The sequence below is a fragment of the Condylura cristata genome, unplaced genomic scaffold (assembly GCF_000260355.1).
Source record: "Condylura cristata isolate star-nosed mole 26May11 unplaced genomic scaffold, ConCri1.0 scaffold00010, whole genome shotgun sequence".
NCBI classification, from domain to species: domain Eukaryota; kingdom Metazoa; phylum Chordata; class Mammalia; order Eulipotyphla; family Talpidae; genus Condylura; species Condylura cristata.
Window position 1 is genome coordinate 21,103,529 of NW_004567111.1, and position 11,786 is coordinate 21,115,314.

An 11,786-nucleotide genomic window follows, 5' to 3' on the forward strand; every position below is an offset into this window, starting at 1 on the left:
ATACTAATAACTACTAATTTGTTCTTAGAGTTCTTAGATTGTTATGATTTATCCTTTCTGATGCTAGTGTATGATAAAGACTGCAGTCTTTATTAAGGTTGGAGACTATATTTTAGATTACTTAATGTTACCTGAATTCATTGACAGGAATATTGAAATTAATAATGCTTAATACATTGTAATCAATTCTTTCCTGTTCATCTTTTCATTGATCCCACTAATGGTAGTCTCTTTCATGAGCAGCCAGAGCAGAAGCACCCTTACCTGCATCAAATTCAGAAATAATCAAAATAACTCCACCAGCTGTGCTTTGAGTTGGCAGTTTTGTTAATATGATGTTCACAAATACATGCTTCTGCAGGATAAGGCCTGTTCTCCTGGGCCATTCTCAGGAAGCAGAGTAGAGACAGTACTGTTGGCTGGCAGTGGGGCCAAGGAGGGCCTGGTGAGTTTGAATGCAGCTGGTGTAAGTGATACTCATCAACTGTAGAGGGCTGGAACATTTTGGAGGGACTTTATAAGGTGGGTGCATTGCTGTTTTTCCAGTTCTCTTGGTAAAGTGGTATGTGATGCTTCATGTTGGACAGTTTCACAAACAACTTTAGCGCAGGATATTAATTGATATTTGTCACTCTTGGCCTCAGTGACCAAATTCTGAATAATATGTCTCTATCAGCTAATAAATTAGTTCTGGCTCCTTTACCTTAAAGTCCTCCAAGCTTCTTGGCCATCATCTTGGACAGAGATGGGATTGCCTCTGCAGCTGTCTATGCGTCACACTGCTATGTGATTCAGGACTGAGCCAATGTCTTAGATACCATTTCTGTGCATTTCTTTGGTGACTAGTCAAAGACAAACAAGTCAGGATTTATATATCTTCAGGCACACACCAAAATATATCTCTTTCTTTTAAACATATTATTTTTAAAAATTAAATATTTATGGTTAATTATTAGGTTGAGAATTTTCTAGTATATTTGAAATTTTATTGTAACTGAAATGTGTGCTACCTTTTCCTCCTTAGAGATAGCATTATACCTGTGAACCAAATGGTGTAAAATTTTGTCCCACTCAAAGGAAAAATGGTTCAACCTAGCGAGCTATAACACCTTCATGAGAGAATGCTAAATTGTAATAGATCCAGTTTGGGGTGACAAAATGCCCATATTACCTACTTTAACTTTCCCTCTTTTTTTTTTAGCCTAAATGAGGCATTTCAAAATTAATGCAGCCTGAGGCAGTAAAAGCATTTGAAGTCATTCTTCATCTCTTTTACTCTTTCTAGACAGAGCACACCAAGTAGAGGCATTGCCAGTGTGACTAATAGAATAACTACCAATCAGAATGTCTGTCAATACATAAAATTCTTCCAGCTCAATCCACGCTAATGACTAAATCAAAGTATTTCAGTTTATATATTAAAGGACAGGAACTTTCAGGAACCGCATACTGAACACTGATAAATACTAGATTAGATTTATATGTGTGGAAAATCAAGTGGAAAATTGAAGGAATTATCAGGGCATCTCAGGTCAAAAGTGGAATTTGAGATTGTGTTTCCACAATACAGGTTGTTGCTCTGTAGACATAATTTAAATTTTTTTCTAAAACCTCACCATACCATCATTTATTAACCATTACAGTGTCTTTCTTTTCTTTTACTCCTTTCTACCACTTCTCAATATTCCTACCATAAGTAATTCTGCAATCAGAATGCTTCTTGTCCTCTAGGCTTCCTGAACTCAGGAAATTACATACGTGTTTTAATACATGTGATCGCCGCTCTCTCAATACAATTCATGATGCTTCAGACCATAGAACACTGTTTGGCACAGTAGATGTTCTGTTAATATTTGAATTAAGCAGTAAATAATAGGTGTGCTATACAAGAGCCTCCATGATACAAGGAGTATATATACAGTGCTGAATGATAAAGATTTCCATAGCTAACTACCCTAGTTACTAACTCATTCGTCAGGCATTTATTGAATGATTTGTATTCTGACACTTCCTTGACATTGCAGTTCATCTCCCCACTAATGTCTCTAAGAAACTTTCCCCTCCAGGTATATCTTCGTATTCACCTCAGGCTTGCAAAACTTGAATAGGTACCCAATGTAGCTCCTCTTCTTGGAATGTCTCCCACCATCCAGTTCTGTTTCTGAAAATGGTATTTATCCTTCAAATTTCAGCCTAAAGTTCTCCTCCTTAAAACCTTGTTTACCTCAGTGGACTTAAGCTGGATTGCATGTGATTCTAGAAAAGATAAGAAAGTGGATATAGCTAGGATTGACCTTATGATCCAAAACTTACATATTATATGTGTTTAACTAGCAACATTAGTGACAAGAGCTTTTCATAAATAATTAAAGGGGGAATAAATTATACTATATGACTGTATTTGCTACAAATATTTGCATGTCTAATATTTAGTTTAGGGCCAATTGTAGGCTAGGAAAACCAGTACTTTGTGTTGTAACTATTTGTACCATAGAATTTTCAACTGAGTTTGAATAAGGACTCTCATTAGAGTCCTTTGTGCTACTTCAATGTATTGCATCCTCTGGGATACTGTGAAGGGGAAAAATACACGAGTTCATAAGCTTTGAATGATAACCTAGAATAGATCAGCCATACCTGTAGTTCAAGTTCTGACTTTGTTGTTTACAACCTACGGGATCCAAGCAAGTTACTGTCCATTCTAAGTCTGTTGTCTCAAAGCTAAGTGGGAATAATAATGATAGAAAGAGAAAATAGGGGGATGTATCTGAAGTACTTGACATGACATCTGGAATGTATTAAAGGCTCAGTCAATGTGAGTGGTTTTCTCTGTGGTTGAGTTTGAATGGGACTCTCTGAACAGGATATTCAATTTAGTAGAGGATTCATCTTTTAATAAGGAACAGAAAAGTGAAATGACAGAAAACCTTATAAAATACAATATGTAGTTCCTGATACTCTCTGTTTGTTCAGTTCTCTTTTGTTCTCTTGCTGTTAGTGAAATCATGGCATGGTAATTAAAACCTCTAGAACACACCTGTTATCTCAATCCTCTAGAATTAGCTGGATATGCCAGTTCCATCTTCTCATCCTTTCCGTTCCCATCAGCACTGTTAATGATAAGAGCTAATGTTTTTTGATGGCTTTCAGGGCATCAAACACTGTTCTAAACACTTTGCAACTCTTATTTAAATCTTGCATTTGTAAGAAGCCTCCACTGTACTGGTCTCCACTTGTACAGATGAGAAAAAAAGCACAGAGAGGTGAAATCATTTGCCTGGATGACCATGCTGGTTAGCAGTAGAGTTGGAATTCAGTCCCAAGCAGGCTGGTTTATGGCTTGCACTTCTTTTTTTTTTTTTAAGATTTTTTTATATATATACAGAAATGGGGTACCAGCCAGAGGGACAGGAGCAGTGAGAGGATTCACCAGAGACAGAGTGGGGAGCAGAACAGGCATATCAATGAAGTATACTGCTGAGGGGAGCAGCAGGTAAGACCAGAGAGGTCTGCCACACCAGGTGGGTTACCTCAGGGGCGGGATTGAGCTCGTACTAAAGTGGCCAGGGCGTGGCTTAGCTTCGCAGTGCAGTGCTCCAATCCACTATCAGGGAGAGCCTGGTTTGCACTTCTGACCACTTTATCCCACCTCCATTTAGGGATCTGAGGTTGGATTTCAATTGTCATGGCTTTTCTGTGAAAAGGATAGTTTATAAAGTTGGAACCAACTCCCTTCCCCAGAATTTTGTTAGTGATTGTTTTGAGTGTTTGGGTTTTACAGGCCATCTCTGGCCACCAGGCTTTCAGGTAGGTTCATACTAACTCTGGAAACCAGGAAATCATATTCTCTTGAATAACTCTCAGTATTTATTATTAAAACACAACAATTTGAGGGCCAGGTCCTTGGTGCAGATGCACAAAGAAAGGAAGAATCAGGCCCTCCCTGTTGGCTCAGCAGGTTAGAGCACTGCACTGAGAAGCTAAAGCCACTTCCACATGAGTTCGATTCCCGCCTGCCCTGGAGGTGACCACATGGCGCAGCAGACCTCTCCTGACCCGCCCGCTGCTCCCCTCAGCAGTGTATCACCGATCTGCCTGTTCTGCTCCCCACTCTGTCACTGGTGAAGCCTCTCGCCACCCCTGAGCCTCTGTCCTGTATCCCCAGTTCTGTATGTACAAATAAATAAATCTTAAAAAAAAAAAAAAAGGAAGGAAGAATCATTCTTCATTAAAACATCTAAAAAGTTCTCACATGCTTAGCAAGAAAGCTAAATTGGACCTGCACTGGGTAAAATTATAAACATGCAGTCTGCCTTAGATGAGTAAGTGTATATAAATAGAACAGTTGGTATACACGAACTTAATGGTATACTGCCTTTTTTTTATATAATGTAAACCACTAACTTTGAGTGTTTCCACCCGACATAAGCTGTCAGTCTCAGAAGAGCATATTGTGAGGTTCAGTACTTGTTACACAACAATCTCAGATTGTCCTTTTCTCTGGCTTGATGATTTTTTTTCTTTTCCACATCCAGCGGTTAATACTAAGGCCTGAAACCCTTAGTTACAGAACAAAGTAGCTTAGCAGTAATGGAGCCTGTGTGAGGCTAAGAGAATAATGAACATTCCCTGCAAGCTTCCTGCCTAGATGCAGGTGCAGGAATCAGGAGGTCATGAATAATGTATGACATGCAGATGAGGTGGTGGTTTCTCTGACTGGGGTTTTTGACTTTGCTACCTGCCTGGGTGCTATATGTGGAAAGAAGGTAGGTGATGGCAAAAATTGTCATGATTTAAAGGTAAAAGCTAACAAATAGGCTGCATGTTCCAATTGAAAAAATAAAATTTGAAGAGTAACTGAAATGCAGATATTTTTGTTCTAATTTTCAGATGATGTAAATGCCAGGTTATCAGTCCACTCATTTCAAGAATGGTTGAAGGCAAAGCTTTCTTGTTCAGTTGTTCTAAGAGACCTTACAATTATTTGTTCACGCACATGCAATTAGAATTCTCTGAAGACTATTAAAGCACCATAGAACTATCTACTTAGAGTATTTGACTTATGAATCAATGTAGTTTTAGAAAAGATAAAAATACCTAGAGAATTTTGTACATATGCTTTTAAGCAGGCTCATTTTCTGCATTGATACATTCTACAATAAGAAGTATCAATAAGGGCCTCTCTGAGAGCTTAGGAATTAATAAGTCTCAGCAATATGACATCTAAGGCCTGAGTTCATTCCTCACAAGGGAGCTGACCCACATGGCACAGCAGACCACTCCTGTCTTGCCTGCTGCCCCCTTTAGCAGTGTATTTCAGTGGATCCGCTTGTTCTGCCCCCACTCCCTCTCTGGTGAATTTTGCCACACACACACACACAAACACACACACACACGCTGGCCTAAGCGTAGTTCTTCCTTGCAAAAATTAATTTTAAAAAATAAATAAATAAACCTTTAAAAAAAAATAAAAGAAGTATCAATAAAAGAACACTTCTACCATACTCTCCCTGGTGGAATTATCATGATGAATAGAAATAGCAGGGTTGCAGAGTAATCAAAGAGGTAAATATTTCAAGAATGTACAGTATATTAAAGAACTGAGTTTTTAAGGCTATGGCTCCTTAAAACTTTATTTAGGCAGTAGGGCTGTAGCTCTCTGGTAGATAGATAGGAAACACTCAAGGAAATTACCTTCCTTTTCTCTTTTGTCAAAAGACTTTAGCTGGGGGAGACCATTTTTGGCTCCTAACTATATTTTGATGATTATATTTTGAGCAGACGGGGGAACAAAGAAGAGAACAATATAAATCTCACTACCTTTTGTATAATTATGCAATTTCTATTGCATGTTCTTCCTCTCCCCAATTTGGGGTGCTGGAGTATGAGCTGGCTTTCATTTTTAGCTGAGTCTGTCATTTCCGCCAGGCCCCAGTTTGGCCAGATGCCAAGACCAACAGGTGATCCTTGTAGCTGCAAAACAGCAGGAAGTGGGCCGTGCTTGAATGAGACAGTTCACCAGAGGGGCTGTCTGGCCTCTCTCCATCTTTCTGCATAATTAACACCCCCTCCCCCATGCGGAGCAGAAAATCTGTACTGAGCAGCTCAGCTGCTACAGCCATTGAGAAGCACTGTGAGGAAAAGAATGTTAATAAGGGCTGTTGGAAGAAATAAGCCTTCCTGATGCAAAATGCAGTCTGGCTCTGGACTTACAGAAATACTGCAGTTGGCCTTCTCAGAGACTAGAACTGTGTTATCTGTTTTGAAGGGCTTTTCATTTTCAAAAAAAAAAATCTGGAGAACTGGGACTACAGTGGCCCTCAATGTCGTCTGTTCTAACTGGACTCTAAGAACCTATTTAAAATCCATATTTTCTTTCTTTTTTTACCATGTGAACAAGAGTAATGACGAAGATATAAAGAAAAAAGGTGACACCAACTCGAAGAGGCCTAGATCTCAATCCTAGCAAAGAAAGAACAAAGCAGGAAGTCAGCCAGAGGAAGCAGGAAATAAGGCAATTGTGTGGCTAGTTAGACACCCAGAAAGGGGGGTAGGTTCAGCAGTTGGCTCCAGATTGGAAGATGTCAGCTGTTCCTGGAAACTGAAACAATTTCCAGGGTATGTCTCTAGTCTGAGAACTTCTAAAACAATAGATTTCATTTCTCCATTATTTGGTTAAGGATTTGAATTGACTTTTGCCCAGCTCTAGACTATCACCTCTGGGAGGAACATCACCTCTGGGAGGAGCGTCACCTTCAGAGGAGCATCACCTTCAGAGGAGCACCACATACATCTCTGGAAATACCTGTTTACCCCTCCTTCCTTCCTCATTTCCACATATCCCATTCCTAGACATTTAGATGAAATTATTTGGGGGTGTGGGGGAAGAACAAATAACGTCTCTACCCTCTCAGATTCAGTGTCTGGAGGTCCTGCAAATTAAGCTGATAATGAACAGATTAGCAAAAATTTAAAAAGCATATGCACACAGCATGCACACATACAGGACTTCTCACTGAAAGTAACTCAAAAGTGGGTAGAATTTGGAGCTTATACACCTGTTAAAAACAGGGTAATAAACTTTAGAGAAGTGACTGGTCATAGTAAAAGGGGGGGTGGGGGGGAACTTTTAAGGGTGTTAATTCCAAGAAGATGACTAGGAAATATATGGGAATAAGGCTGGCTCATGCATGCTCACCTTGGTGCCACCTCTGATATCGTGTGTTGTACTTCTCTTCCTCATGTGAAAGAGGAAGAAGTATTTGCAAGTGGAAATTTCCTTTACAAAAGGAAAATCTTTGTCCTGGTCTTATAACATGTTCTTCCTGAGTCTGCTGTTACTCGGTTGCCTTTAGCGTAAGTTAATGCTTACACCAGAGGAGCATATTTTGGGGTGGCTTATTCTGAGCCCCTTTGTTATCTTGCTTTTTTAGTGTTATAGTCTAGAACTTGACTGAGAGAGTGTGTACTTCAGCTGTTTCTCTCTGACCACTTTGTAGGAACAACCATCAAAAAAATAGTCACCGAGTCAGGCCCATCCTAACATTACACTAACATTACCTGCTGCCAGACGTGGTAGGTATTGGATATCCAATGAATTTTTGTTGGCTGAGAAGTCATTCAATCAATTAAAACTGGTGTTCCCAATTTTAGGGGTCTTCACAGTGAACATTGTGACAAGCAAACATTGTAAAGAAAGGAAGAGAGACTGCAGGTTTGCAAGCATAAGAATTTAATTGCATTCATTTATTAATTGGTGATGAAGTACTGGGTGATTGCAGAAAATCTAAAAGAGATAATTTATAAACCAGAACCCCTTTATTTGTTCATTTGACATCAGGAATATCTTATTTTAATGATGGGTCGTTCTCATCTGTCTACAGGGTACATCCATCTCCAGTATCAAGGGTCCGGGGAAATCGAATGAATAACCAGAAGTTTGCATGGTGAGTAAACAGTCCAATTCATGACAATTTGTAGAGCTTATGGCTTATAACTTTAAACAGGCTGTGTTTACATGAAAAAGCACTGTCCCTGCTTCTCTTTAGAGAATCTACTTCTGCTAAGTTAAAACTACATAGTTTCCCTTTCCTCTGGAAAATCTAAATAAACAATAATATCTTTACAGTCAAAATTCTTTACCCATCAAAATCTGAGTACATTATTCCCCAACAATTATGCCATATTCCTAAGGTTTATTATATTTTAAAGACTGTTTTCCCTTTTACAAAAGTTACTATAAGGTTTTCGTGAGGTTTAGGTGACAACTCAGTTTTCTCAGGCACCAACTTCCACTTCTAATGAAATTTTCTTAATTAATCTACTATATTAATGTTGATCTTTACTACCTAGATGATTTATTCCTAACGGTGGCATTAAATAGGTATTTTTTTTAATTTGAGGAATATGAAGATCTTTCCTCACTTAATAATATTTGAACAAACTCTGCATGGAGCTAACTAGAAATGACTTGAAGAGTTATTTCAACTATTGAATATTGATTGTTTAAAGAGACAATTCAGAGTGTTTCATAAGTGTTTCCTGTGAAACAAAAATAGACTTGAAATCTGTATTTGTTTACTCCATTCTGTTGCAGAATTTACCTTTCTATGTATAATTTATCCTAAAAAAATTCAATTGTGTTCTATATTACTTCAAAGATGAATAGACATTCACATATCCATTTTTAAATCACTAAATTTTATTTAACTTAGATTTTGATTAAAAAGTATGGCTTTTTATTTAAATATGAGAAGATGATTACCCACGATTGAGGTTCTAAATTAATTTTATTACTAAGCTGGGATTATTTTTAGATACAAAATAAAGATTCTTTGAATTTGAATAGTGTCTAATCATCTCACCTCCCTTCCCCCATTAAATCTAATTAACCCACACAATAGCTTGGTGGTGTTGTTAAATATTATGCTTTTCTTTTTCACAGAGAGGGAAATGGAGCACAAAGAATACAGCCATTTGTCTAAAAGCTGGGGCATCCTTCCTGGTTTCTCACAATCACTAAAGCATGTTGTCCTCTGTCAAACCTGGAAAGCTGAGGGATAATAACACTGATGGCCATTACCTAAAAGGAAAGGGACAAATCAGATTCCTTCTTGACTACACAAAATTGATATTCCTTCTCAGGACGAGACATAATGTACTAAAGAAATTTTATTACATCTAGAGATTATAAGATGCTCAAGTGAGCAACATAAGCTCACGGATAGCATATAACATTATCAGTTATGCGATCCAGTTTCTACAACTTATTCTCAATAGCTGAATGTAGAACACTCAGTGCATAACACATATTCTTTTCTTCACTTTTCCTTTCTGGAATATTGGAGTAATGATAACTTGTTCCTACATAATTCATAGCACATTATTTGGTTAGTAAGTTTAAGCTACTTTTATCTTCAGAGACATAATCCATTAAAAACAAAAAGGACTTTTATGACTAGCCTTGAGGAAATTCAGCTTTCATTTATTCAACAATATTTATTTACAGACTCTGGCACTGTGAAAAGCTCTAGATTAGAAAGATAAATAAAACATAGTTTCTGTTCTCAAGGAGTTCATTATCGCACATGTGTGTGTGTGTATGTCACATGTATATATAATGTTATATGAAATACAACATAAAATAAGTAATAAAATGTGGGTGATACTTGTAAGATATATTTATAGTTTAAAGGAAAAAATTATCAACTCTACTTAAGACCACTTTGAGAGTCAGTTGTAGAAGAGGGAAAATATGAAATAAGAGGATGTCAGAAAACCCATCTTTTTCTTTTTTTTTTTAAAGATTTGTTTATTTATGCATACAGAACTGGGGTACATGCCAGCAGTGCAGGGGTAGTGAGAGGATTCACCAGAGACAGAGTGGGGAGCAGAACAGGCAGGTCAACGAAGTACATTACTGAAGGGAGACTACTGAGGGGAGCAGCGGGCAGGTCAGGAGAGGTCTGTGGCGCCATGTGGGTTACCTCAGAATTTGTGCCTTTCTCTCACCTGACACCACCATCTCTCACAATCACCATATGTATATGTGTCTGTGTCTGCGCACACATGTTTATATACACATGTATGTGCATGTATGTATATATGTGTGTATATACATATATAGATATATGTATCTTTGAATAGTCTTCAAATAAAAATTGTGGGACTGATATACAGAAATAAATTACCTATATAGAAAGAAGCCCAGTGAAGTACCCAGCAACTATACCTAATTAATTGATGAACATTTGCTATTTCTTTGTGAAATATTGACTCAGAAAATTTAAATATTCATTCAGGCAATAAAAATGAAGGGAAATTGATAGTTGTTCTCCCCAAAACACAGCTTGTGATAATTCATAGCACTAGATATTTTGTTAACACTAACCAGCTTTCAGTTAGAACTGAAAACATTTTATGTGAACAATGTTGGGTGACTTTATGAAGCTGGGTTAGCAGACCCTTCAATCAGGTAAAAAATTATTGTTCATCATACATGCAGTTAAACCCTAGTAAAAAATGAGAAAGCTTGAATTAAAAGTTATGCATAGCAAATGCACAAGAATTGGTAGGTTGTAAAATGTCAATGACTGTGGTTGGGCCACCGATTCAGTGTTTATTATTGAGTAAAGATGGCTTAAAATTTTAAGTGATGTTTTTTCTATGCATAAATGTTTACATGCAGGACAGCATCCACTGACCTCATTGCTGTAGCAATATTTCCTCTGGTACTGAAAAAATTTGCAGAAAAGAATGTCTGTGCAAGACAGACAACCTGCTGGCATGGGAAGAAAGTGTGGTAATAAATGCACATATCCAGGGAGGAGATGAAAGCAAGAGGCTCTAAAGGGTCCAGTGAGCAGATGTTAGGATGAAGCCAGGTTTCCCGTAACAATGTGCTAACTGCCAGGGACTAAAGAATGGTAATAAGAACTTCTTGCAGGATATGTTAGCACCCCAAAAAGAACATCACATCATTGTACAATTAATTGAATATTCAACTAATCAAAGAAAGCAATGTAGACCAGATGTAATTTCAGCGAATCAGAATGACTCTACGTCATTTCCTCCCCTCCACTATACTAATACTTGATTTGAGGGCCCATGAAGCCTTTGAGGTTCAGCCATGTGGATTTCATTCTCAATTTCGTATATCACATTTCTCCTCTTTCCTTCACCATTGGCCTTTAGAGGTGACCATAAGTTCCTTTTTCCCACAGCTGTATTACCTTTAAGAGATATTTTTCACTCTGTCTTGTGCATATAATGCCAAGAAAAAATATTTTGCTCCATTAAGGCCAAGTGGGAGGAAATGGGGTAAACCCCCTTATTAGGAGTTGATTGTGCAGGTGGACTTTTGTCTCTGCAGCTACTTAGTCTGTTGTAATTTCTGGTATTATAATCTGATATTAAACAACAGAATGGGCTATTTCCAAGTCCTCTATCAGCTGTTTTTTTTTTTGTTTTTTTTTTTTCACGAAATACAACATCCTGAACATACATTTTGTATATATGTGCACATTGCAGCAGGTTGGGGGTGGGGGGCGGGTTGGGGGCTATCTCCAACCTGAACACTGAAGTTGATTTAAGTCTCCAAAAATTCCCAGTTTCAGTGTGAGCGAGTATTAAAAAGACATACATGTCAGCATATGCTCACTTTTACTTTCTCCACTTTTCCTTCCACCCAGCTCCATTCCAGAAGGTGTGAGTGATTGGGGCACATGCTGTTTGTTGATGAGATGTCAGTGGTGGCACCAAAACACCCCTGTAGGGCTATTTTATAA

At 37.9% G+C, this 11,786-nt stretch overlaps 1 protein-coding gene across 1 annotated transcript in view; it reads left to right on the top strand.

Annotated features, from left to right (window-relative positions):
• KLF12 (Kruppel-like factor 12) overlaps nt 1-11,786 on the top strand; it is a 371,693-nt gene that overhangs the window by 304,968 nt on the left and 54,939 nt on the right. The window contains exon 6 of the mRNA XM_004680096.2: nt 7,884-7,946. Within this exon, the coding sequence (XP_004680153.1) occupies nt 7,884-7,946 (63 nt within the window). The remainder of the gene's footprint in view (nt 1-7,883; nt 7,947-11,786) is intronic.